This window comes from Leishmania major, chromosome 24 (genome assembly GCF_000002725.2).
Source record: "Leishmania major strain Friedlin complete genome, chromosome 24".
Classification (NCBI taxonomy): Eukaryota; Euglenozoa; class Kinetoplastea; order Trypanosomatida; family Trypanosomatidae; genus Leishmania; species Leishmania major.
The window spans coordinates 109,751-137,041 of record NC_007265.2 but is presented as its reverse complement, the minus strand read 5'-3'; the positions used below and the strand labels follow the sequence as shown (position 1 = coordinate 137,041).

At 60.3% G+C, this 27,291-nt stretch overlaps 6 protein-coding genes across 6 annotated transcripts; all 6 read right to left on the bottom strand.

Moving 5' to 3' along the window:
* Positions 1–558: 558 nt before the first annotated feature.
* LMJF_24_0410 (conserved hypothetical protein) lies at positions 559–2,841 on the bottom strand (the record flags this gene model as incomplete). The annotated part of the gene is made up of 1 exon (XM_001683506.1): positions 559–2,841. One exon carries the CDS (start codon positions 2,839–2,841, stop codon positions 559–561), a length of 2,283 nt encoding a protein of 760 aa, XP_001683558.1.
* Positions 2,842–5,152: 2,311 nt separating this feature from the next.
* LMJF_24_0400 (conserved hypothetical protein) lies at positions 5,153–7,138 on the bottom strand (the record flags this gene model as incomplete). Its single annotated transcript, XM_001683505.1, has 1 exon — positions 5,153–7,138. One exon carries the CDS (start codon positions 7,136–7,138, stop codon positions 5,153–5,155), a length of 1,986 nt encoding a protein of 661 aa, XP_001683557.1.
* A 1,339-nt stretch (positions 7,139–8,477) lies between these two features.
* Positions 8,478–10,346, bottom strand: LMJF_24_0390 (conserved hypothetical protein; the record flags this gene model as incomplete). Its single annotated transcript, XM_001683504.1, has 1 exon — positions 8,478–10,346. The coding sequence occupies one exon, from the start codon at positions 10,344–10,346 to the stop codon at positions 8,478–8,480; it is 1,869 nt and encodes a 622-aa protein (XP_001683556.1).
* Positions 10,347–12,733: 2,387 nt separating this feature from the next.
* Positions 12,734–15,757, bottom strand: LMJF_24_0380 (ppg3-related protein-like protein; the record flags this gene model as incomplete). Its single annotated transcript, XM_001683503.1, has 1 exon — positions 12,734–15,757. The coding sequence occupies one exon, from the start codon at positions 15,755–15,757 to the stop codon at positions 12,734–12,736; it is 3,024 nt and encodes a 1,007-aa protein (XP_001683555.1).
* Positions 15,758–17,998: 2,241 nt separating this feature from the next.
* On the bottom strand, positions 17,999–19,294 carry LMJF_24_0370 (putative aspartate aminotransferase; the record flags this gene model as incomplete). The annotated part of the gene is made up of 1 exon (XM_001683502.1): positions 17,999–19,294. The coding sequence occupies one exon, from the start codon at positions 19,292–19,294 to the stop codon at positions 17,999–18,001; it is 1,296 nt and encodes a 431-aa protein (XP_001683554.1).
* A 5,180-nt stretch (positions 19,295–24,474) lies between these two features.
* LMJF_24_0360 (putative UDP-galactose transporter) lies at positions 24,475–26,277 on the bottom strand (the record flags this gene model as incomplete). The annotated part of the gene is made up of 1 exon (XM_001683501.1): positions 24,475–26,277. One exon carries the CDS (start codon positions 26,275–26,277, stop codon positions 24,475–24,477), a length of 1,803 nt encoding a protein of 600 aa, XP_001683553.1.
* Positions 26,278–27,291: the final 1,014 nt, after the last annotated feature.

The window sequence follows — 27,291 nt, the reverse complement described above, 5'->3', positions numbered from 1 at the left end:
GGGGGGGGGGGCAAATGGGGTAAACGCATGCGTACGGGTTGCAGAGACCGCCGCTCTGCGCCGAGACGTCGATGGCGGTGGTCTGAGGGGGCAGATGCGGCGCAACGGCATCCACCTTTCACGCGGGACAGCCAAGCATCTCTTTGTTGTGTTTCGCGGAAAAGAGGGCGTGACGGGCGTCAGTAAGCAACGAGAGGTGGTGGTAGTGAAGCACGCACACGCGCGCCCGCATATGCGATTCTAGGTGCGAGGGAGTGAGGTCACGTAAGACAGTACGTGATGGAGATCTACAAGGGCGCAAGGCGCTTGAAAAGGAGACGCAAGCGAGGACAGACAATCTAACAGGAGAAAGCGAGCGCGACGCGCCCGATGTGTCGAGGGGCGAGGGACCTGGAGGGAAAGGCACAGAGAGAGATGGGATGGAAGTGACACATCTCCACCGTCCTCTTCGCGCTCCCTGAGGATCCCTTCCGGTGTTGTTCGCCGCTCCGCACACACACACACGCACACAAAACAGAAAAGCGAGACGAGAAATGTGCAGGGGAAGTGGAGCTCCCATCAACGCAGCGGCAGCGCCTGCACACACTGCAGAAGCGCGTCCAGCTCTCGGGCAGCTGCTGGCATGTCGAGGCGGAGCGCGTAGCCCTCCGCCGCCCTCGCGCCGCTCTGTTCGTAGTTCTGCTGATAGTACGCCGAGAAAGCCGTGATGGGGATTGACAGCGTCTTGCGGAATGGCCTTGCCATGTCCGATACGATGGATAGATAACCGGGACAGCCTAGGAAGACTTCCAGTGGGTACTCCTTGTCGTGACAGCGCAGCACTTGCGGAAAGTGCATCGCGTTTAGCGCAGCGCGCGTCACGAGGCCGATGGTAGACACATGCGCTGTGAGGCCTGGCAGGTACATCGACTGCGGTGAGAGCGTCGACGGCCACGCGACGACTAGGTGGGCGCGAGGGTCTGCCGTGACGGCTTGCAGGAGCGGACCGAGGTCGCCGGCTGGCCGGGTCACGCGATGCGCGTAGCAGCGTGTCAGCTGCTCTAGCCCGTCCAGGGCGTAAAACAGGCCAGAGAACTTCAGCGAGGAGGCGAGCTCGGCGGGGATTGCGTAGAAAATGAGGTCCATCGCGGCGTCCCGCAGCTGGGGCACATCAGGGGTGCGGCACGCCGACTGCAGAATGGGGTACATCCGCGCAGCGAGTCTTGTCCAACTCGCAAGCACATCGACGCCCACGAACAGCGCGGCCTGTGTGAACGTGGTGAAGTTCGGCGGTGCGGGAGGCTGCACGTTCGGCTTAATGACCAAGTCCCACAACTGCGCTAACAGCGCTCCTGCTTCACGCAGCGCCGGCCGCTGGGCCACCACTGCATCGATCACGCTGCGTACGACGAGCTGGTAGAGTGCGCCAAGGTCTTGCAGAAGCCGCGGCGGCTGCGCTGCTGGTGCCACCGTCTCCGGCCCGAAAAGCAGGCGAAAATCAAGCGCGAGGAGCACAGAATTGTAGAAGGGGTGCTCTGGTTGGAACTGCAGCGTGCGCAGGTAGTGACGAAGCAGAAACGAGGCTGTGGTGGAGACGCCACTGCGGGGCGGCCCGCTTACGAGCACCCGACACGGTGCACCGCCATTGGCCGCGCCCTTGCGGCCGAGGGAGTTGAACAGGCGCGAGAGAGCTTCGTCAGCGACAAGGTCGTTAGGAGAGGTGCTGTGCAGTCGCTGATAGGCGGCCCACTTGCGGAGGAGGAGGTAGTCTAGGCTGCTGGAGATGGACACGGCTGAGAGGGGCTGGTGGCACGGCGGTAGAGCGGAGAGACTCCCAGCGAGAGAGGGCATCGGAGCAAAAGCCGGACGCGGCGGCAGTGGGTGGGCTTTGTGCTCCAGGAACACTGTGCCGCGCGGGATCGCCGCCGCACTCGTCGACGTGGTGGTTGCAGGCTGCGCAACTGGTGCTGGGCCACCGAGGCCGCCAGTGCCTGGCCATGCCGTTGACGTCCTTGCCGGCACCGGCAGAGTCCCGGGTGGCACTGAAGTGAAGAGGCTCTCCTCTGGGGAGCTCACTGCGGCAGAGGACACGACGCCGAAGCCGTTCGGCATCGGCATCGGCTGCGGCTGTGACGACATCGATCCTCCAACAGAGGGCCCGCCTCCCCGCATCACCGTGTTTGGCGTGATGCTGAAGAGGCGCTCTCTTTCCTCCGCCTGCGAAGGACAACGCACCGATGGATCGGGTGGCCAGGCGGCATCTACACTGCCACGCTGCTCTGCCGCGCTACCAGGGGGGATAGTGGTGGCAGTGGCTGCGTGGCTGCTTGTCGGTGCATTACCGGCCGGGTAGTCTGCGGCACCGCCATTAGTGCGGCCGCCGCCGCCACCCCGCATGCCGCACCTGTCATCGGCTGGCTGCTTAATCGGAGGTGAAGCGGATGGTGAGCCTCTTCGCCCCTTGCCGGACTCGGCAGCTGGTTCCGCTGCCGGTCTGTCTGGCGTGATGTCGATTACAGGCCCTGCTGCTGGTGGTGGTTGTGGCCCCGCCGTGCTGCTTGTCGGGCGCCGTGCAAGGAAGCCAGGCCCCACGCTCAGCACAATCGTGCCTGCGTCGATGCACTCCTTTACGCGCCAAAGCGGCTTGCCGGATGCGGCGTAGAGGAATCGGTACCCTCGACCGGTGGTGTCGTCGCCGGGGCGGAGGGGTATGCGTGCTGTGAGGTACTGGCAGAGCTCCGCCAAGGTGTCGACACTGGCGGGCAGGGAGATGCGGTATGGCCGCTCCATTCCGACATCACTGTTGAGATAAATCAGCAGCGGCGGCGGCAACGGCGCTGTGGCGGCGGCAGCAGTGGCCATGATCTACGGCGAGGATTACATGGTGTGCGGGGGAGGGGAGAAAGGGAGAGGGGAGAGCGAGAAAGACAGTCGAAGCGGAAGGCAACAGCGTTACAGGGTGGACCGAGGCGAATGATGGGTGCGTGTGCGTTTTCGATTCTTTTACCCGCACACTACGGCGCGGCCGCCATCCCTTCGCTCCTTCACCCAGCCCTTTGCACGTAAAGCAAACCAATAACGTGCCGATGAGGTTCTACGACTGTGATCAGGCGACCCGTCGTGGAAGGTAGGCGGTGGAGGGGGGTGCAGGAGGGCGGTGCCGCAAGGAGAAGGATGGGCGGAGGCCGCAGGGTGAAGGCGGAGCAGCGAGCATACACGCACAGGTGCGCAGCGGCACGCAAACCAACAAAGAAGCAAACCCAAATGCACCAGAAGAGGAGGAGGGTGTGCGCGTGCGCGACCCTGCTGCCTTCCTCCTTCGTTCTTTCTGTGGCTTTGGTCTCCCTTCCGCCACGTGAACAGTTTTTCGGCGGCGATATGTTGGTGTATGCATTCCTCTCAGCCTCTCTGCGCTTCGTCGGCATTTATCAAGCGCCGACGCTGCACTCTCTCTCTCTCTCGAGGAGAGGTGGGGAAGAGACACTTGCGCGGTCGGCACCCCTTCCTACACATGCATCTATGTGCCCGTGTACGTGAGGAAGGAGAGTGGTGGTGTGGTGTGGTGTGGGACGGCGGTGCGGCATCATGTACTTCAGTGGGCAGGAGGGATACAAGCAGAGAAAGAGGCGGGGCAGCACCGTGAGCACGCCACCATACCCACCCATCCACAAGGAGAGAGGGAGACACCGCGCACGCAACAAAGAGAAAGAGGACGATCAAGTCCATGGGAGGGCGGGTTGGGGGCGGGCGGAAGAGGACTTCCAAGTTCGAGCCCCTTCCCCCATTCAAAACGCGAAGAAGATGCAAAGGAAGAGCAACCAACACAAGCACACACGCGCACGCGCATCCGCCAGCCATGATGTCGCTGCTGCCGCTGCTGCTGAGGGGCACCGCATACGGACCCCCCCCCCCCCCCCAAAAAAAAAAAACAGTCAGAAAAACAAGATAGACAAGGGGCCCAACCATAGCATCTGTGACACGACTTCGTGGGGGAGGGAAAGCGAGAGCGCGGGCGAGTGCGGCTAGCAGCGGCACGGAGAGACGACGCCGAAGCACCCAAACATGCTCATGCACTCACGCCAAGGCCCCACGACGAAACGCTCAGTGCCACACGCAGTGCACACACCCAAACACACACACCCACACCCACACACACACACACACGGACGGCAAAGACATCACCGAGAAAATAAACAGAAGATGAAGGGGCTTCCAAAGACAGAGCAGGTGCACCTGCCAAACAACCAGCCGAAGGTGTGTGGGGGAAGGGGTGGGAATGGACGATAGAAAGGAAGGGGGTAAAAGAGAGAGAGATTCCGACGAGTGGAGGGTAGAGTGGGCGGGCAAGGGAGAATAAAGACATGCGCGTAGCTGTGTGGACATGGATTTGCGTGTACGAATGCCTTGTGCACATCTCAGAGATAGACACGTCAAAGGCACTTATCAGACTAAAAAACAAACTTAAAGACACCGAGGCAGAGAGAGTGCGCGGCAGTGCGGGACTACGGTGCCGACAACCACCACGCCTACCATAACCACCACGGCAGCCAGAGGAAACAAGTCGAAACTTCTTCTTGCAGGTATGCCAACGTGTGCCCCCGTCGCCCTGCCGTACAAGACGAGGCAAACGCCGCTCGGCCCCTGCCTCAAGCCCTACCCACCCCCATACCCGGTCCGCAGGTGGCCACCTGCTATCTTCCTCGGGACGACACTCGGCCTCCCCAGCAATGGGTGGTGAGGACCACGCGAGATACGCTCGAGACACGCACACGCACTGCCCATCGCGCAGATGGCACCAGCGTGTGTGCTGTAGCACGACGCTCCGACGCAGCACCGCCCTTCCCCCTCTACAGGACCTCACCGCGGACACCAGCAGCGACACGACATCGCACTCACCTCCCTGTGCCGTAGGCGCTGGACCCTGTGGCATCGCGCACTGTGTAAGGCGCCCTCGCCTCTGCCATCAGGGGAGAGCGAGGGATGCTCATGCACAGACACCACAGATCTACATCTATGTATCTGCAAGCGACACACAGCGGCGCAGAGACGTAGATGCACGAGGGAGGCGAAGGCTGGTATCACGGCGCTTCCCCTCATTACCAAAGATCGCTCCCCCGTCCGCGTGTATGCGCGCGCATGCTGCAGCGCACGTGAACAGGTTAACGGTCCGCAGTCAGCCACCCTTGAAGGCTTTCTTCACCTTCGTCAACGGCAGCGGCTCCTTTGCATTGAAGGTGGTCCGGTGCATGCTATAGCTGTGGAGCCACTTTGCAGCGTTGACGTCCCCGATGTAGCTGCCATGCCGCTGGAGCAGCCTCAGCGCCAGCGACGGGGCCAGAGTCGTCGCTGGCGCAGGGTACACCAAGTGCAGCAGCACCAACTTGCAGATAGCGTCATTGACGGACCACATCTCGTTCACAGGGTAGAAGGGCACCAGCAGTTCCCAGAGAATGATGAGGCTCTTGAGAAACTCGCAGCCGCCGCCGCTGTCGCTGCTGGTGCACACGACTTCGTTCACTGCCACCATACCAGCCATGTGCTTCACCGCACCGGCTTTCGCGCGTGCGGAGGCGCAACGGGGAAGGTAGTATGTCTGCAGGCCACAGGCCCCGAAAAGATGCTTCATCTCGTCTACCACAAACTGCGAGATACGCGGCTCGCTCAGCCCCACGCTGACACAATCGACCATTGCGGTTAGCGCCACAGCGAAAAAGTAGAAGAGAGCGCGGTAGACCCAGTGCTCGGGGTGCAGCCGCAGCTTCTCTGTCATCTCGAGCTGCGTGTGCATCCACTCAGCGAGCTCAGTGGCGGTGTAGTAAGATGTGCTGCTTGTGAACGTGCGCATGAGCTCCTTCTGGAGGAGGTCGCGCTGCACTGGTGACCACACCATGTCCGCGCTGCACGCGCAACATGCTTCCCTAGCCTGGAGCAGCGGATCAGAGGCAGGGTTGAAGCCCATCAGGGCGGAGTGCGAGAAGGCACCGCAAGCAGAACACTCAACGAACTCCGAGAGTGCCGTGGCCTGGCTATCTCGCTGGCAACGGTCGCACTGGCACCAGAAGAGCCAGGAGCGCAGCAGTTCGCGGCGCTTGCCTACGCCAAGCAGGAAGTGAGCGTCACTGAGGTACTTCACGTTCATCAGCTCACCAGGCTGGATGATGTCGACGGCGATCATTTTGACCGTCTCCTCCACGCTGCTATACTTCATGGCGATGTTGGCGTGGCAGCTGTGGTTCGCCAGGGCGCAGGTGCGGAAGAACCCCGAGTGGAAGCAGTTGAAGCGACACATGAGGGCGGTGCTGAGCAGCTCACGGAAGTCGTCCTCGGCAACGTCGGGGAAGCGGGTGCGTAGGTGTCTGCTTATGGTCTCGCGGGTGTCGACGTCGATGTCGTTGTCGCTGCGCGGCCATGCACCTGTGAAATCTTTCTTGAAGTCGCACCAACGCTTACCCGCCACAGCCTGCTCAGGGCGCAGGCGCTCTGCGAAGTACTCCACAATCAACTCCATGGTAAGGTCAGGCTGAGTGCTCATCCCGCTTTCCTCGAAGCTGATCCTGGTGTACTTGTGCTCGACAAAGATCACATCCCTCGGCTGAAACTGGCGACGGCTGATCAGCGCCACGCCGCCAGCGTACTCGACAAGCTCGATGTCCGGTGAGAGGCGCAGCAGTCCCAGCTCATCACACAGCGGAGCTTCGATGGCGTCAAGAGTCGCCGTCGCTTCGGCTGCCGTCATGCGTCGCTGCTCTCGCTCCGCTCGCAGAAGTGGCCGCAAATATCGCAACGAGTGCACGAGGGCGTCGAACGGGAAGCCGCCGCGCCGGCGGGCCTCAATAAAGCGCATCCACGGCTTCCAAGCATGCGGGTCGAGTCTCGTCGCCGCTGCAGCCATCTCCCAGCTCTCGCGGAATTCCCTCAGGCTCAGGTAGGCGTTCGACATGTTCGAGTAGAGCAGCACGTGTAACCTTCGCGCCTCCTCAGATGCCGTCAAGGATGTGGCCGACGCTCCCATGGGGTCGACATTCTGCTGCTGCTGCTGGCCTGCATCGGCTTCGATGAGGCGAATGCCTTTCTTGTAGGTCTCAATTGCGCCCCTGGCGTCGCCGGACGCAAACTGCGCGTTGCCCTCGTTCTTGAGCTCCGTCAATGCCGCCTCCATATTCCGTCGCTGTTCCGCTAAGGGAAGGCAGGTGCGCTGTGGTGGAGCGCCGACGGGAAACAGACGTATGGGACACCGAAGGGGCAGTGCGGTACGCTGCAGCTACTCCGCGCGTGCGCCTGCGCGTTGACCCGACTGCGTATATGCCTCTCTGCGCTGCCCTTCTGGTGTCGCTATCCCTCCCCTGTGCGTGTCCGCGTGGTTCTCTGTCTGTGCGATGCTGTCGTCGTGTGCGTTCGTGTGCGCGCGAGTGTGTGGAGAGGCAGGGAAGGCACGGAAGCTAAGACGTAACGGCAAAGGAGGGCGCTCTTCTTCAGCACTCCGCCCGACAGAGAGCGGCGAGGGAGATGCAGGCGAGAAATGATACAAAGGCGTGGTGGAGGTGGGGGTTGATACATAACGTAAGGAGCACACACACACACGCACGCTCTCTCTACCGCACAGAGGACTTACGTAGGATGGGGTGGTGGTGCGGTAGAGAGATCAACGACCGAAGGCCGGTGCGGGGGCGCTTGTGAGCGAGCGTGCCGATGAACGTACGTGTGGCTGCACGTAACACAGTACCTCAACTATCACCACCGCACACGCGCGTGTGATGGACAACAGTTGCGGGTGTGCATCAGCGTGGAAGAGGTAATGAGGTGTTCGTGTGCACATATATGCATGCGTAGAATGGACGAGTTGCCGAGGGAGGATGGTGTGTGTGTGGGGGGGGGTGGGGGAGAGGCGGAGCCAGAGGAAGAGAAGGGCATTTGGTGATCAGAGGCCGCGGAGAGCGACAGCCCTCGATGAGGGGGCGCGTGAAGATAGAAGTGGAGAGAGGCGCACGCACGCGTTGCACCTAGTAAGCGGACGGTTGAACTAGCGCCTTCATCCTTCCGTTTCTGCCATCGCCAACACGCACACCCCCTGCATTCGTTTCACTGACCATGACGTCGCTTTGGACGATGGAGAGGGGAGGCGGGGGCTCCCCCATGAGCACATGGGTGTCCGTCTGCGCAAAGAAAGGCGACCCTCCTTCCTCGACGCCCCCCTCCTCCCCACGCAAAGGATGGGGTCCGTTAAACGAACAACGCCCCGCCCTCCACCGGCGCACGCATGCATACGCGGTATGGGAGGGAAGCACCATCCGTTCGCGTGAGTCCGCCCTTTCCTTGCCATTATTTGATGAAGCAGCCCATCATCTGAGAAGTTGCCCACGCACTCAGCAGCCACAGCGCCGCCGAGACACACTTAAAGAGGCATGCACACCGGCTACCTCACACCGCGACGTTATACCACGCAGGATGAAAAGGCAGAGGAGGCCTCCAGCCTCCCTTCCTCGCCTTCGCCCTCCGCCTTAGCGGAGGTGTAACACATCCATCCAGCTGATGCGGTGCTCGGCGAAGTCGGACATCAACACCGATATGAGCACAAAGTGATCCTGGTAAGACCCCACCGGCAGCGACGCCAGAAACCAGTCCATCCACCGGCGGTAATTGAAGTACAGGAAGAAACTCACGCGACCCAGCAGCTTCGCCACACGCGACGCCTCTGCGTTGATGGACGCGGGCAGCTCACCTGTGTAGTTGAGCCACTCCGGCTTCGGCTGGACGCTCTGCAGATCCTCGTATGGCGGGGGCAGCACGAAGATGCGCGAGCGCGCCGGCACCGCGGTGCTGAAAGGCAGCGCTGATGGTGGGAGTTGTGGACCGCGAACACCGTGGCATGACAGCGGCAGCAGAGGTCTTTCAAACTGACAGCGAGATTGATGAAGCAGCTGCACTGCTTTTCGCAGCCCCTCCTGCGAGTCAGCCACGGCCTCACGGAAGGCCTTCATGTAGAGAAGCTTGACACGCTGCTGCTCCCACCTGCCAGCGATGACCGTCACGCCGTAGGGCCGACCAAGCCACCACCACCACCCCACCTCCCTTTCTGTGTCCATTGGCGCACTGGAGCTGCGAGTGGCATGGCGGTGCACAAGTGTTAGCTCCACCAGCTGCTGAACTGTCATTGCCATGTGCTGAGCCCGCTTGTTGATGTTCGCGTCGCTGATCATCACCATGCCAGGCACAGTCACGTGCACCGCTGTGGAGGTGTTGTTCACGTGAAGCTCGAGCACCCGCGGCTGCTCCCACGGAGCGCTGGCCGCGTCCTTGGAGGCACCTCCATCCTCGTTCTTTTCCATTGTCAGATCATCGTCGCCATTGTCGGCGTCAGGCTTTGTTGCGTACACTGTCACGCGTGGTTGCTCAGGCGCGGCGTGGCCGTCGGCCGCGGCTCTCGTGGCACCGTTAGCGTTGGTGGCGGTGTTGCTGCTCCGGTGCTGGGCATCCATGCGCCGCATCCACTCCGCGCCCAGGATGAGCGAGGCTGGGCGTACATGACTCGCGCCTGTCACTGCCAAGGAGTAGGCCGAGAGCAGCTGACTGAGGGACGACTGCAGAGACGAGTGACCCGGCACCCAGCTTTCATGAGCATCCTGCTGTTGGCTTGCTCCTGAAGTCATCGAAGAGGCGGGGAAGGACTTGAGCGGTCTCGTGCCCGCACCGTGCACCCACGCTCCGAGAGTTTCATACGGTGCCATCGATTCGCGCAGCTGCAGCGCCGCGGTGACGAGCGGCAGAGGCCACCGCTCTAGCACAGAGTCCGGGAAGATCCTCTCGGCTGGGCGGGGCAGGAGCCGCAGAAACTGCAGTCCCACTGACGCCTCCGCTGCAGAACCGGAGAGCAGCAGCCACGGTGCGCCGCTGAGCAGAGCGTAACGGTACCCCTCCAGCAGCCGCTGCGCGTACACAGAAGAGACAGCGTCCTGGTCAGGGGTAAGCCACGTGCTCTCCACCACCACCGCTGCCATTGGAAGCGCATCGGAAAAGGTGTCGTCGGCGGCAGACGGTGCAGAGCTGGGGCGTGGAGAATCGTTTTGGCTAGCGGTCCCGGCAGCGGCGGCCCTCATCCGTGCAGTGTAGTTGGCGGCGAAGCGCTCAGCATTGATGGAGTAGAGTTGGAGAGGAGGGGTGCGCACGTGTCCGATGGCGGCATCATAGGCCAAACCTACGTCGCCGTGCTGTTGCAGTACCTTAGTGTCATGCGCGAGGGCTGCTGTGAGCGGAAGGGTATCGCTGCGCGTCATCCAGAAGCGGAAGCCTGCGTCGTGTGCAATGTAAAGGACCAAAATGCAGGTGAGCACCGTCACGTTCATAACGCTTACCCTTGGTGCAGGGTCCATCCTCGCGGCAGCGGAAGAGAGGGGGGGGTTCTAACACTTCTGCTTATCTGTGTACTACACTGCAACGCACGTGGCGGTGCCCTCGCTGCGATCAGTACGCGGCGATTCTCGAGGGCTCTCTGTTGATCCGCGGGAAACCGCTCCACGCTGTGCCAAGGAGTCTCGAGAGTAGCAGGTGCGCCCTTGATTGGAGGCCGGCAACCTGGAAGCAAGGGAAGTCGACAGGAAACGAAAAGGCGGTGTAGAGGAAGGAGGGGCTGTCGACACGGTGGCGAGAAGAGGGAGAGACGATGCATGAGCTCCCAGCAAAACCTCCCAAACGCGTGATGCCTTTTCGTGTGTGTGTGTGCGCGCGCGTCGAGGGTACGAGCACACATACACAATGCCCCCCTTTGGACGCCGCAGCGCTTCCTCCCCGCTCCTGAGACACGTCCCGTCGCCGCACAGCGTTGCGCAGCCTCGGGCGCTTCGTCTTTTGACGCTTCTCGCATCCTGCATTAGGTTTGTTGTTAACGTGTCTATCCGGTAATCTACTATGTGCTGCGCTCATCCCCCCCCCCTCATCACCCCACCACCCATCACCGGGGTCATGCGGCGCAGCGGCACACACACACACACACACGCGTTACAACAATGCGCGCCGGCTCAGTCACCGGAGCACGGTCCCTGCCTCAAGCCCTACCCACCCCCATACCCGGTCCGCAGGTGGCCACCTGCTATCTTCCTCGGGACGACACTCGGCCTCCCCACCAATGGGTGGGGAGGACCACGCGAGATACGCTCGAGACACGCACACGCACTGCCCATCGCACAGATGGCACCAGCGTGTGTGCTGTAGCAGGACGCTCCGACGCAGCACCGCCCTCCCTCCTCTACAGGACCTCACCGCGGACACCAGCAGCGACACGACATCGCACTCGCCTCCCTGTGCCGTAGGCGCTGGACCCTGTCACGGACGAGAGGTTGAGGGGCCGCTAGGCTCCCCCCCCCCCAGAGAGAGTGGTGTGTGCTGAGCCCCAAGAATACCACGCGCTGAGATGTGTCCCTCTTGTCACGAGGGGTTGTCTTTCGTCGCTTTTTGAGCTTGCGCTCGCACCCTTCTCCACACGCAGGCCTACGCGACAGCCGGGACTCGAAAAGACCAGGAAGGCAGCAGGAGAGAGGGACGGATGCCATGAGATGTAGGCGTCTAACCGTGTACAAGCGAGTTGGGCATCCACATAAATCGGAAGTCGGCGACGTGTAATGAACGGATGAGGCCCGTGGAAGAGCATAGCGAACGAGCAAGCAGCATCGAAGAACCATCTCCCCCTCCCCTCCCTGCCCCGACGACGAAAAGGATCGGGGGAGAGAAGGTCAAACACAGAGACAAAATTTCTCAGGGTGGAAGGGGAAAGAGGGCGAAGCAGAAGGAAGGGCGATGCTGTGCAGTTGATGAGCGTCACACACATGCACACCTAGCCAGCGACAGGCCACATCCACATCTAAAGCAAGACAGGTTGACATGTGTAGACGCACCAACGGAAACGGTGCATAAATCCACAACCACGTACATCTACACAGACACACGCACATATACATAGGTGTGCATAGAGGAAGAGGGGAACGCTCGGTGGTGCGCTACATCTTTTATAGACGAGCAACCGCCAAGCAGCGATCAGCACGCGCGCAACGCCAGCAGAGAGAAGGCGAGCGACAGAGACGCACAAACAAGCAAGCGCACAGCAGCAAAGCAGAAGAAAGTTTTTCACAGTTACGCACCACTGCGACGGAGACGGTAGAGGCCCTTCGTTCTCTCCCGTCTGGCAGCAAAAAAAACACCGTCTCCCAGTAGTGCACGTCATGGAATCCACCCCCCCTCTCTCTCCTCGACACTCTCTCTTCGCTGCACAAGGAGAAAAACATGCATACCCTTCTCCACCCACGGCCGCCGTCACGCCGACACCACCACCTAGTGCAGGCATGTGAACAACCGCTGTAAGGGAAGGGGGTTGCAGCACGCAGGCGCGCTAATCTATCATGCCAAACATGCACACATCAGCAGACGATGTCTGCCGCTCATTCTGCTTCTCGCTGTGTATTGCGCGCGCCACCCCCAACGCAGCACGAACCACTCCGTCATCCTTCAATTGAAGATGTCACGCGCAAACGGTTGCCATACGTTGCAGCGCGTTCGAGCAGTGTACAGCCTGGCCTGCTTCGAGTGATTGTGGAACTGATCCACGTGTGAGACGGTGGCGCCCGCTTCCTCGCTTGCTCTTTTCCGACAAGTTTGGCAGGCAAACGTATACGCTTACGCTGGCCACCCTCTCTGACGTCTTGCGCCCCCTCCCTCCCTCCCTCCTCTAGCGGCAGCAGCAGCAGCACCACCCGCATCTTCATTGAACTTACCACGTGGGTAGTTTCAGCTTGGTTGGCTTTGCAGATAATATTTTTGATGTCGCCTCCCCGAGCCTAGAAGTGGAAGGGGTGGTGTTGGTGGTAGCAGAAACCGATCGTCTTTCTGCTGAAGGCTTCGCTGCCGCGGTGGAGGCCCTTGCCGTGCTTGAGCCGACCCTGGCACGCGGTGCAGGAACCGGGGTGGCCGAGGCGTTGTCGGAGCTGCTGCTGCTGTCTTCGGCTCCATCGTCGCTGTCGTCCTCATCAAAGGATGACCTCCGCATGTGAGTTGGCTTGGCGGAGGCGGCGCTTGTGCCCTTATTTTCGATCGTACGCGCCGAGGTGCTCAGGCCGCCGACGGTGGTCTTCACAGGTACGGATGAGAGCGACGTCATGCTGACGTTGGCAGACGACGCGTCATCGCCTCCCCCTACCTTTGCGCGGTGCTTCTTTGGGTTCTCGGACGCTGCGGCGGCCGAGGAGATCGTCTTGCTGGACACGGCGGCCTTGGCAGACGCACCGGTCGCTGCAAGCTTTGAGGTTGAACGTCTGTGCAACGCATCGAAAGTGCCCTCTGGCACCGTCGCTGCTCCCGCGTCGCTCGAACCGCTGTCGGCATCGTCAAAGGAGTTGTGCAGTGCCTTCGGTCGGGGCTGCTGCGTCGCCGTCGCCGCTGTGGGCTTGGCAGCCGCCCTCTGCGGTTTGGTGTGGCTGAGTACAGATAGGGAGGAGGCCGAGGATGAAGAGTCCAAGCTACTCGCCTCCTCCGCTGCGAATACGCGCTTCAACGTTGCCACCTTCAGCGCGCGGGCAGCAGGAAGCACCTTACTTTGACGGGACGAGGACGACGAGCTGGAGAGAGCCGTTCGTGAACTACACTTCTGACTCGTCGTCTGCGAGCGTTGTCTCCGGCCACGCACCCGCGGCTGCGACTGCGCAGCAGAGCGCTGAGCTTTCTCTGTGCGTGGCAGCGCCGCCCGAGGCGACGGTGCTGACGGCGACGTGCCTCCACTTTCCAGCTGGCGCGGTGCGGCTTGACTGGCGGACACAGCCGGGCTGCACGCGTGACTCGAGCTGCTGACGACTGTGAGCACTTCGACAACAGCAGACGCCGCAACCGCCTCCTCAGAGCCACCGCGCTTGCCGCTCGCCTCATGCTTTCGGTCTTGAATCCGAAGCCTCCGTTCCGCCTTCGCCGGGCTGCTTGATGCGGAGAGAGAGCCCATTGACGGGGACGCGCTCCTGACGAGCGGCCAGTAGTACGACGCCGGCAGGGCACCGAGGCGCCGAGCCTCTTCTCGCAGTACGCCGATCGGCATCTTGATGGCAGCAGCTCGAGGCTTCATCTGCGGTGAGATAGAAGAGCTTTCAGGTGCATCACGCGACGACCTTCGCAGCTTCGCCGAGGCAGGCACGTATGGCGCAGCGTACGCCTCGTATCTCTGCGTGCTGATGGCGCTACCCACCCCGCCACCCGCGCTCGGACCGCTGCTGACGACTCGTCGACTCTGCTCTTGTGCAGCCCGCAGTTCGGCCCGCAGGCTCATGATCTTCTCCTTCAGATGCTTGACCTCATCCTTCTTTTCCTGATACAGCGTTGCCCAGGTAAGCACGCTTTGCTTCGCACTGATGAGGCGCACAATGTCGCCCTCATACTGCGCCAACGCTGCCTTCCGGTCGGCCTCGGCACAGTAGATATCAGTCATAGCAGCATGATGGCGGCACACACTCGAGACAAGGCCGACAAGGTGCGACGAGTCCGCGTCCTTGAGCGGCGGTGGCGACGGCGAGGCTGCCGCACCACCGCGCGAGGCGAGCAGAGACTCTAGCAATTCGTGCAGCCGTCGCTGCTGGAGTGCCACCGCATCCTTTGCGGCATTGTCCCCCTCGCCGCGCGGCGTGCTACCACTTGCGGACATTATCATCTGCACCTTGCTTGGCATCTCTGACACAAGCTGCGCCAGACGATCGTACTCGTCCTGCAGGAGAGACCTTAAAGTGGCGGAGAAGGAGCGGGCCAGCTCGTCCTCGCCCTTCTTTTCCTTGAGCAGCTGCTGTTGGTGCTGAGACGCCGCGGCGGTGGCGCTGCTCTGCGACTGCGCTAGCATGGTTTCTGCAAGTTTCAGCTCGTATTTGAGAACGGAGATTTGGGTGTTGAGCTCCAGTGCCAGGTTACTCTCCGCCTGTGTCTTATGGAACGCCACCCTACGCATAAAGTTGTAGCTCAGCATCTGCCGCGTGGCGCTCTCGTCCGAGATTAGGTCCCCTCTCGTCATCTGCTCCTGCAGCTGAACCGCCATCGCCTCCTTCGCAGCCGAAATCAAGACAATGCAGCGATCCTTGTCAGAGATCTCCATCATCAGCGTCTGCACCTCTTCCTCGAGACGCGCAATGTACCGCTCTGCCTCTACCTCGGCTGCGCTGATGACACCCGTCGCATCGGTGCCGCCGCTCGGCAGCGCGCAGCGGCTCCTCACTTCCTGAGTATGGCGGTGGGGTGTGCTGAGAAACAACGGCCCGCCAATCGCGACAGAACGACCGCCATCCTTGGCTATTCCATCCACGGTACCGCCGAGCGAGTATGCGACGCCGCCGCACGAGTGCGAAGATGCCGCATCGCTGGGCGGCATATCCAGAGTCCGGCTCGCGGGCGCCACCTGCGGTGCGCTGATGGCGTTATAGCCCACCTCGTCGCGTGCAGCGGCCGCTGGGAAAAGATGGTTGTAGTGCCCTTGCATTAGCAACCGAGCTTCTAAATCTTCCAGGCGGCTGTGCTGCCCCGGAGGGGAGATAGGGTACAGCACCGGCGACCAAGGCAGCGGCGCGTGGCTGCTGCGGTGGCCCAGCGCAGCCCGGCCGATGCTTTGCGGGTCGACGTGGCATCCGTCGTCCATGTAAGACCGGTGATCCACTCCGCTACCGTGCGCGCCAGCACCACGCCGCTGCGTTCGTTCTAGCCAGCGGTCGAAAGAAGAAGAGGTCTGCGCGTGCTTTCTCTTGGCCCGTCTGCTGCGATCCTGGTCTTGCAGCATCGCGCTGCGCCGTCAGGGAGAAGGCGCGCAGCAGCAACAGCAAGAAATGAGCAGGCGATGCCCCAGATGCCAAGTATTTCGCAAGTAGACACGCGGCAGGGAGTCAGAGTCGGAGAGCAAAGTATGGCCACCACGCTCTTGGCCGGGGCGAGGGCAGGAGGAGAGTTGCCGTTTCTCTATGCTGTACCGCACTCAGGAGAGGGTGTGGACAACGTCTGCACCAGATTCGCTGTCTCTACCCCTGAACCTCAACGCCTCCTCGTGGCACCTTGCGTTAAGTTGCTGTGCCGGTCAAGTTCGAGCGACTCAGCCCTCACTGCAGGTGTTGGTGCCGGTCGAAGACGTGTGTGTGTGTGTGCGTGTGTGAGCACGTTTGAACGTTGAGGGAAGGGATAGAGGTGACCAGGAAAGAGGGAGAGAAAGCAATGGTGGACACCTCTTTTACGTGAGACACCAACACACAGGCGACTTCTTGTGTCTTTATGGGGGAAGCCCTATACAGACGTCACGCACTCACAAGTTCACTGCGGGCCTCTGAACAACGCCCCACGCCGTATGGGAGATGCAACGAGCGAATCGAAAAGGATTTCCTGACATAGTGAGCTCGGGCGTGCGGTGACGTGAGAGGGGGTGGGGAGACCCGCCCCCTTTCCTTTCGCTCGTTTTCCTCACCTCCCATGCTTTGAGGCGGCTCGCACACACAAGGATGGGCGCGCCGTGCAGCAATGACTTTGTGTTGACGCTCGTCTACGCCTGTTCTGTCGTTTTTCCTTTCCGGCCCTCACTGGTTGTTGCAGACGTGGAACGCTTGCAGTCATCAACGGCCCATTGCCCCCCTTCCGTCTTCATCTATGGTAGCGCGGTGCGAGCTGTGCGGTGGGTTTCAGGGGCGTGGATGTCAACGCCAGAAAAAGCATACCCTCCTTCCCTCTCCCGGCACCCACGCTTACGCTGACACACCTGAGCAAGTAACCAAAGGGAGGGCCGTGTGCGTGTGTATGTATGTGTGTGTGTGTGTGGATGGCATGGCATGCCATGTGCTCAGTCAACAGAGCTCGAGGTTTACGAAAGGAAGGGAGGCGGAGGAGGGTGGTCGCCCTTGACGCCTCGCATCCTAGCACTGCCACAAAACAAGAGATCATCTTGAGCCGCCACCGGCTCCTGCTGCGCGCCTCACGTGCATTAATTACGAGGGCACACATACACACAGATATACACGAAAAGCATTAGCCATCGAAACCGCGAAAGCCTCTTCGCAGTTGCCGGGGGAGTTTACAGGGCGTAGGGGGAGGGGAGAGGCAAGGAGCCTATGGCTTCGTGTCAAGGAGCACGAGCAGCGGTAAGCCCACACCTGCACGACGCCGACGCCCATGCTCCGGGTTTGTTGGGCACTTGCTCCTTCTCCTTCCGCCTGCGGGAGTGAGGTGGGGCGTGGGGCGAAGAGAGGGCACCGTTGCCGCGGCACGTGAGAAGGCGACGCTGCGATGCGTGCATGCGCATGCGTGCCTTCATCTGCATTCCGGCACCGCAGCGGAGGAGCACACCGTGACTGGGCGCCCCACGACTCAGCGGTGCTTTGTTTTCTTTCTCGTTCCTTCTGGAGGAAGGATCGGCCGGTTTCGCAGTCCGCGCAGCCCCCTCTCTTGCTGACGCACAGAAGCACTCCCATGCCTCAGTGTAAGGCAAAAGGCACGCACGCAGACATGTTCGTCGCCGCCCCCAGGTGTTGAGGGGAGGGGGGGGGGCGGGGGTGAGGGTTGTCTTGCGGTCTCACCGCACCGCATCTGTGCAACTCGTTTCGGGCGGCGGCACGAAGTTTGGGCCTGTTTTGCCGCCTTCGAGCCCTTCCACTCCATTTCCCCGTTTCTGTGATAATTCGGCTGCTACGTTGGCGTCTTCGCCCTCTCCACCGTTCTCAGCGTTTTACGTGTGCACGTCTGCCCAAACCTGCAAGTGGGCGTCTCCGCATGTGCGGCACCGTACGACTCGGCGGCTGGAGACGCCCAGGGAGCGGGTCGCGGACAATGAAGGAGGGATGGGGCAAGGATGAGCTGCACCGCTCAACGGAACTATAACGACGCATTTTGCGCTCACAGTCCGATGCCGAGGCCACGCAGAGACCGCGCGTGCTGGTCTTCGCTGCAGCAGTGAGCGAGAGAGAGAACGCGTGCGCAGCAACGCAGCCTGCTGCTGGCAGGGAAGGGGGCCACATCAACCACGTACCCCGTGTCTGTCCATCGTCTACCGGGACACATCGTGGATGGACTGAGCGACGTAGGCCACATTTTCGGAGCTCAGTCCAGAAAATGCGATGCGACCGTTGCGCGTCAGGTAGACGCTGTACTTCTGCTGCAGCGCCATCACCTGCTCCTCCGTCAGCCCCGTCAGCGACATCATACCCACACCTTTCTCGAGGTACTCCCAGTCGCGCGTCGAGCCACAAGCACGCAGCTGGGCCACGAGGCGGTGCCGAACATCCTGCAGTCGGCTCGACATCTGGTTCAGCTCCGACTTCCACAGCTCGCGCAGCTGCGGGGTTCGCAAAATTTCGTCCGCGATGCGAGCACCGAAGATGGGAGGGTTGCTGTAGGTGGCGCGAATCGTCGACTGCAGCTGCGACAGGACATTTGCCTTCTCCTTCTGCGTGGTGCAGCGGATGTGGACGGCGCCAGTGCGATGCCCGTAGAGACCAAAGCTCTTCGCCAACGACTGGGCCACCAAGTACGTGGGGACCTCTTGCTGATTCAACGCGCGTAGGACGTAGGCGTCACGCTCGATGTCACCCGTCGCAAAACCCTGGTATGCCATGTCAACGAACGGAATGAGATCGCTTCGGCAGATGACGTCTACAATCTGCTGCCATTCCTCTGGAGTAGGGTCGCACCCAGTCGGGTTGTGCGCACAGGCGTGCAGCAGGACCACGGAGCCGGCGGGCAGCTGGCGCAGATAGTTGAGCATCGCCTCGATGTTCAAGCGATGCGTGTTCAGATTGTAGTACGGGTAATAGCTAGCCTCAACGTTTAGATGCTGCAGGATATTCAGGTGATTCGGGTAGGAGGGGCTCGGGATGTGCAGCGTCGCGGTGCCGGAGCCACCAGAGGAGCGCTGCAGTAGCTGCACGCCGAGGTGCAGGGCACCGGTGCCACTAAGAGTTTGTGCCGAGGCGATGCGGTCCCCTTGAACGTCCAGCATTGGCTTTCCAAAGCATAGCCGCTGCACGCTATTCACGAAGGACGGCAGACCCGCAATGGGTGCATAGTCCATCTGCGTGTCGCGCTCCACAATGTGCGACATGGCCTTGCGCACAGACTCCAGCACAAAGGGCTTGTTCTGCTCATCACGGTAGACTCCGATGCAAAGGTTTACCTTGCTTGGGCACATGTCCTTGGCAAAGTCCGCAGCAATGCCCATGATGGCATCTGGAGGCGCGCGCGGCACGGCCGAGAAGTAGCTCGTCGACCCGTCACGGCGGCAGCTGACCGGCGCCAGGCCAGCACTGTAGGCCACGACGGCGGACGAGCACACGTGACGAAGCATATGCGCGCAAACGGTGTATTGAATGCACGTATGTACCCGATGTCGAGGCGTGTAGGCGTGTGCGGGGGCTGCGACTGGTTGTGTGTGTGTGTATGTGTGTGTGTGTGTGCGTGTATGTGTATGGGTGTGCACCTAGAGAACGAGGCAAGTAGGCAGGAGGAAGGGTTGTGAGTGTGTGTGTGTGTTGGGGATGGGGGATGGGGAGGGGACCCAGAGGAGAGATACAAATCCCCACCAAAGGACAACACGCACGCACGCAGGAAACAACAGAGATGCAACCATGCGCGACAGCGAAACTCAAAAGACCCTCAACAGGACGAAGGAAAAGTGGGGCTGGGTGGCGCACGGGCGGCAGCAGCGGAGGAGGAAGTTAGGGGCACAAGTCGGATGGGGGGTTCGCAGAGAGAGAGTGAGAGGGAGAGACAGACAGACGGACAGCGTGGCGCAGGCAATGCGTATATCTACGGCTTCTTGATTGTGGCAGCAGAAGAGAGATGGCTGGCAAGGACGAGAAGACCAACACTAACCAACAGGGGGGGGGGTCGAAGTGGTGGCACACGACCTTATCGAGAGAGAATAGAAAAAAAGGGGGTGGGGGAAGGCGGGCAGCGGACGTGAGGTACGGCAGAGGAGGGAGGCAGTCAAAGTCCGATTTGCCATGAGAACACGCCGACCGGCAACAGAGACGCAGTTGTGCCGACGAGTCGAGAAGGAGGAGGGGAGGAGGAGGACTGGCACGCTTCACGCGAAACAACGAAAAAAGAATGGGAGAGGGACAAGAACGCAAGAGCGGAGCTGAAAGAGGCGGCAGTCATGTGTGTGTGGTGTGTGTGTGGTGCTTCCTTTCTTTCCGTCCCTTCTCCACGGCGCTACTCTGCGCCAGGAGACCGCATGGCAACCGGGAAGCATGAGCACGGGAGTAGTGAAGACGATGAAAAAAAAAACGTTCGCGAATGTCTGCACCGTTCTTGCTCTTTTTTTTTCGCTTAGTGCTTGTTACGGAGCTTCGGCGCCGGTGCTTGCACGAATTTTATCGCTGTCGCTGACGTCGGTGTTGAGTGTGCAACGCGCAAATGATGACGGAGACATTTTCAGACCCTTCGTTGTTAGTTTCGTCTGCACCGCCACGCTTCGGGGGGTTAGGAGACCCTGCTTTCGCCTGTGATGGGATGCTTCGCTTGTGTCGGCCTGAGTGCTCCTGCCGCACACCGACGACGAAGCGTGAGGGCATGCATTGATATGGAGGAGTGGATACACAGGAGAGAGGCGAGGAGAGGGGAAGGAGGGCAGGAGGGAGAGCGGCACTGTGCGAAGGTGCGAGAAGACCGAGGCGTTCTATGAATCCAGCGTGTTTGTGTGTCTTGGGGCGGCAAGGTGGAAATGAGAAGAGCATGGGTGTCAACGCGGCTAAGTAAAGAGATGGTGGAAGGCATGAGGAGAGCGTGATAGACTCCTTGCTGGCGGTCCCGGCTGACCCCATGCACTTTTCAGCATTCCGTCATAATTAGGCGCACACATTCCGCCGCGTCTTTACTACGCCCGCGGGCCTCATTGATCCTTCAGGTAGAGTTTTGGCCAGGTCTGTAAACGCATCCTACTAGCGGCGACTGGAGTAAAACCGCCGAGACACAGGTCAAGCACAGCTTCAAGATCTTCTTTTTCCGAGAGAGAGCACGCGCAGCCAATACACTGCTTTAAAGACGGACCATGAAACATTTCTTGCACCGTCGCGAGTGCGCGTCCACATATCAGTGGGAATCTTGTTGCGCGGTCCGTATAGACAGTGCCACCCGCTCCAAATCACCGAGGGGCGTGAAGTGAGTTGCAGGGATGCCTGCTGCCTCACAGAAAGAAAAAAAGAAGGTGGAACGGATAAGCCGCATCGTGGCATGTGGACTGCAGCGCAATGCAGAGGAAGACGCACACTGACACGCAAAAGAAAATGAGCCTACACTATCTAATAACACAACAATGAGACGGTACCATACAGCGTGAACCACACGGCGGGGGTGAAGGACTTTACAGCAGCGTGCGGGTGTCACCAGGGCAACGCATCATGTTCACCTACAAATACCGTGTGGTGCCGTGCAAGGGCAATACAAGGAAACAACAACAAGAGAACTCTTCTTTGCGCAGGTTCATCACTCGGCCCCCTGCGGCTGAAGAAACAATGACGAGAAGATAAGAAGATAAGCATGCGTCTGTGTAGTGGAGGTGGGTGCGGAACACGAGATGCATGCACAGGAAGGCCCCATCGTTTTTTTTTTCGTGTGTGTGTGTGTGGGGGGGGGGGGCGTATTCGAGATAAAGATACGTAGAGAAGCGAAAAACAAAACGAAAAAAGAGTGGAGGAGGGAGGGACGGGAAAAAGATGAAGAATAACACCCGCCCCCCAAACAAACATATATATATATACATATATATGCATATATGTATATATATATCATTATATAGATCCACACACGAACACTTATACAGAAAGCTACATATATATATATATAGAGAGAGAGAGAGAGAGAGATGCGTGCATGTATGCGCCTATATATATATATATATGTGCATATACAGCAAAAGGGGGAGGGAGGGAGGGAGGGAGGGGGGAGGGCGTTATGCACACATCGATGTGCACATATTCACGGGAAGCCGTGGTGGCGTGCGCTTTGTGCTGAGAGGGACACCAACGCCGCACCGCCTTCGCCGGACATTGATTGCCTGCACAAAGGCGTACATGGGAGGGAGGGGGTACCAACTCCTATACCTTTGTATTCACAAGACCTCGCTCACACAATTCGGAGTGGCTTTCGGTCCGGCCTCGACATCCTCCTCGATACAACTGTGCATCGTCGTGTCCCGCTTCGACGGCTCCTTGCTCAAAACCAATTTTCAAGCTTCGCGGCACCCTCTAGACTCGCATAGGTATGCGGCATGTCATGATGGCCTCCGTTGAGCTACTGCCCGTTACTTTGCCGCTCACCGTTTGGGCAGATGTGTAGAGGCACCCAAAGCTGATATATATATATATATATATATGTGCGCGAGGGCGTGAGAAAATGTGGGAAGAGGGCGAGCTGGCGCCACCAGCAGCCACGGGCACACCTACATACACAGGACACAGCTCTGTGTGGGATCACGCAATCCGTATCCAGCATGGCCAATGAGCACACACACACACACACACACACACACACACACACACACACACACACACACACACACACACACACACACACACACACGGCAAGTGTTTATGCCAGTACTACTGTCCGTAGAAAATAAGAGATAACAACAGTCAAACGGGTTCGCTGAAAACAGCAATGGCAGTGCAGCACTCCGACAGCGACAAGTACGATAGTCGCTCTGTATAGATGCCAATGTGACGCCAGAGCTGTGAGAGTATAAGGGTGCCGAGTGCAGTTGTATCGATGGGGCGTGGAGGAAGCCGTTCATGGCGAGCCTGCCCCAGACAACAACAACAAGATGAAGGACCTCTTCTAGCACCTCTAATCTCCTTCCCTTAATACTTAACGCAGCGCATTGCTTTCCGCGCACGCACAGACTGACAGCGCAGGCCGCGCATCGAGAGCGCTCAACAGAGGGCATGCCGCCTGGGAATGTCTACATCTGCGTGTGCACAGGGGAGGGCAGGTTGTCTGTCAACCTACGCTGTCATTTTCAAACACCTTCCGCGGGCTTTCTCCTGCACTCCTGCTTAAAATGATTTGCTTCCCCTCGGGGAGACGCGCGCGATACGCCGGGGCCTCTTCTGCCGCCGCCGCCGCCCCTGTGACCTGTATGCACACAGGAGAGAGAGAGTGAGTGAGAGAGTGAGAGAGAAAAGGCAGGCGAGGTGAGCTGCATGGAGCTCACTCGCAACAAAAACAAATTAAATAAATGGTGAAAGGGAAGGTAAAGAAGAGGGGAAAGGGGGAATGTGGGCCATGCAGCTGGCACGCATGCGAAGCACACCGACAAACAGACAAACCAAATAAAAAAGACAATGCGAAGCACTTTAACATAAGAAGGGGTAGAAGAAAACACTGAACCAAGGGAGAACAAGGAGGCAAGGAGGCAAGCAAGCAAGCAGCCAGGCAGGCAAGCACACATCCCTGCACCACGGCAACGCATCTCTCCCTCGACAAGGCCACTGTGCGGCCCCCTCATCATGCAGGTGCGGGGCGGGGAGAGGGGTGTCTAACGACAGCCCTGACGCAGGAAGCGAAAATCCGTGCTCAGCCGCTGGGCCTTTCAGTGTTCCCTCACCGCATCACCTTCCACCTACCAAGAATGCACACCTGCTCTGCAGGACGCTGCGCAGATGTGCCTGTGTACACACGCAACCCGCAGCCGCACGCACCCTTCAGTGACGGGTGCGCATCAAACGCCTGTCGAAGGTTGCGGCTTGTGAGCTCGCTTTGGCTCTTCTTCAACACAACCATCCCGTCACGGTGCCTGACGCTACACTAAACCTCTACCAGCACTGCAACAAACAACGCTGCCACAGGCCCCACCACCCATCACCGCGTCATGCGGCGCAGCGGCACACACAAACACACACACACACGTTACAACAATGCGCGCCGGCTCAGTCACCGGAGCACGGTCCCTGCCTCAAGCCCTACCCACCCCCATACCCGGTCCGCAGGTGGCCACCTGCTATCTTCCTCGGGACGACACTCGGCCTCCCCACCAATGGGTGGTGAGGACCACGCGAGATACGCTCGAGACACGCACACGCACTGCCCATCGCACAGATGGCACCAGCGTGTGTGCTGTAGCAGGACGCTCCGACGCAGCACCGCCCTCCCTCCTCTACAGGACCTCACCGCGGACACCAGCAGCGACACGACATCGCAGTGGCCTCCCTACTCTGTAGGCGGATGATGCTTTTACCACCCGAGTTGGCTCAGCATCGGCAGGGGATAGGGGGGGGGGGCTTGCCTGACTTCTCCACGGACACTGTGGGTGAAGTCACCGGACACTGAGAAAGCCGCGCGCTGAGGTGTGCGCGTACTCCATCCGGAGCGACGAAGCTTTCCGCAAGCACACAACAACAAATAGGCTGCAGAGACACATGCAAAAAAAACAAACAAACAAACAAAAAAAAAAAAAAGGGCTGCCGCTCACTGAGAAACGGTAATGCGTTTCCCCTCGCCCCACCTGTCGCTCAGCTCGATGTGCCGTTACTTCTTCGCGGTGTACATGGTGATGGAGGTCATCACAAGGAAGGAGCCCAGCAGAAACGTCCCGTTCAGCGGCGTGTGCAACAGAAACACGGACGCCGTGCCGCTCAGCACAATCGCGAACGCCGTGGAGAACGACTTTACGATGTTGTCGCAGTAGCGCACCACCAGAGCCACGAGAATCCCGCCAATCGCCTGCAGGACCACCAGAAACCACACCAGCCTGGTAAAGCCGTCGAAGAACGTGCTCGCGAACTCATCAAGCCCGCCTCCCCCCTCTTCCGGCTGGAAGACCTCGCACAGGAAGACAATAAAGAAGTACACGACCGAGAAGAACGCGAGATGGATGTTGCGCGCTGACAGGTGGAACTGGTTGCCGCGCTTCTTCACCACGAACTCCATGAACACACCGGAGAACGCGCTCAGGAAGCCGCCAGCGAGCGCCGCCAGTGTACCCTCCATTGACCACGTGCTGGAGGTCTTTTCGGTTGCCGCAGCGATCTCCATCTCTGATCGTGCAGCGTCATCTGCTTTACTGGTTGTCATATCCGCTCGCGTGCTCTGCGCACCCATCTGTGCCAGTGTGATACCAAACATCAGCGCCACCAGGGCGCCCCACCGGATGGGCGAGAGACGGAAGTCCAGCACGACCCGCATCATGACTGCCAGGAAGAGGATGCGCACCTGATACAGGACCTGAAACACGGTTGGGTCCAACAGCTTGAGGGAGTAGATGAGCAGCAGCCCCTGGATAGCGTAGACAATGGCGGGCACAATCATGAGCAGCGCCTCTTTGTACTTGTGATCCAGCCCGAGGGCATGGCGCATGCGGCTCAGAAATACAGCAGCGAACCTCTTTCGGGAAAAGAGAAACCGCAGCGGGACCGCGTGATCGAAATATTCAGCGTCCATGTTGTCTGCGGCGTCGTCGAGATTGTGCGAGAGATGACACGAGGCACCCGCGACGGACTTGGGCGTCTCGGCAAATGGTGCGATGCTGCACCGCCCGGAATCCTCAACCGGCAACGCCGCCGTTGGTGTCGCGACTGCGCCGGCAGAACAGCGCTCCTGCTGCATTGCCCGAGCTTCGTCCACGACGCACCACAGGAACGATAGAAAGAGCTTCACCAATTCCGTCGCCGCGAGAAAGTGCGAAGCCTTGAAGGTGACCGTACGCCCCTCCTCTTCCTCCGCTTCTGCACCGCCAGCAGGCAGCTGGTACTCTTTCCCCTGCTGCTGCGAATAGCTTATCAGGACTAGATACCCGGCGTTCTGCACCGCTAGCAGCACCAGCGCCGCGGCATTGAAGTTGAGCACGTAGCGCCGCACCCACATTGGCGAAGAAAAGCTGCCCATGTCGACGCTGCAATGGTGGTAGTGTGACGTCCCAGAGCGGGAGGAGCGGCAGACGAAATGCTTCTTGAGGGATTCGTCAGAGCACGCGGGGACGGTGGAGGGCGAGAGAGGCGTGGAAGAGGAGAAGAGTGTGTGGGTAGGTGCAGGCGAGACACGCCGCTTGCGAGGACACAGGGGGGAGGCGCCCGTCGCATCGGCCCGCATTCGGGGATGCCGCTTCACGCGGGTGGCCTTGGGAGATCCTTCGGACGCTTGGCGCCGTATGTGCATATGCTTCGTATTGTGGGGCGGCAAACAGGCAAAGTGGTGTGTTAGGGGCTCGCCTCGCCGTGGAGGCGGGGAGGGGCGCGACAAGGGCAGGCAGAGCAACCCCCTGCGCACTCCGGCACAGCAAACAAGCACATCTGTTCCTCCACGCGCATACTCCTGCCACCGCCCACAGCTCATCCAACGGGCGCATACACGCAGCCACAGCACGCCCACCGCTGCTGCCACTCCACGGCCACGTCCTGGGCGTCTCGGACGAGCCGCCTGCTGCCGAATCGGGCCACGCGCCAGGCGCGCTCGTCGCCAGACGCAGGCGAAGGTGCGAACGGCGCGCCGCGTCTGTCGCGCGGGGTGGCAGGGGCTGTCGGCTTGGCGTCGGCTCTTCTGGCAGTGTAGATGTCGCGAGCTCGTCGGCGTCGTCGTCGTGCTCCAACTCACCACGACCAAAGACAGGCGGCAATGAGACGCGCGCGCGGCGGGGCCGCAGCGCCACGAATGGCGGCCAAGCGCGCCGCAATACGCCACCCTCCGCCCCTGCAGGGGCCGCGTCGAGCGCCGTGAGGAGGGAGCGCCAGCCCGTAACAGCGGCCACGCGTGGCCCTCTGCGTCGTGGCTGGCCAGGCTCTCCGCGCAGCAGCACACGTCCCAGCTCCGCGGCGCCACATTCAGCGCGATGGCGGCAACCAAGGGGGCTGCAGTCTCTTGTCGCTGCGCCTATGCGTGCATGGGGGCTAGGGGGCGGTGCGGCCGCTCCTGACTTGATGTCTGTCTGCGCCGCACCCTCTGCCCACGGCGAGCGAGCAATCTCCGCCACGCGGGGGAGTCGCTGCCTGCATGCCGCCAGCTTTTCTCCGTCTCGGGGGGAGGGTCCACCCGCAGCCACCACCAGGGAACGATGCGTTGGTGCGCGCGCGGCCGCTGCGCACGAGTGGTGTGTGCACCACCCACGTACTTGCAACCAGAACTCAGGGAAGGAGGAGAGAGAAGGAGACGTCACAGGCGCTGGAGCGAGGCACAAATCTCTCGTATTTGAGGCGAACACGGATGTGGATAGAAGGGCTGGAGCGCTAGTGAGGCAGTTCACGTTTGAATAGGCAGGGAAGGGAGTGAGGAGGAATGTCAGCGACATGTTTTTCTCCCTCTCTCGCAAGCGCCGTGGCACACAGAGAAGCTACCCACAGGCAAAGCCAACAG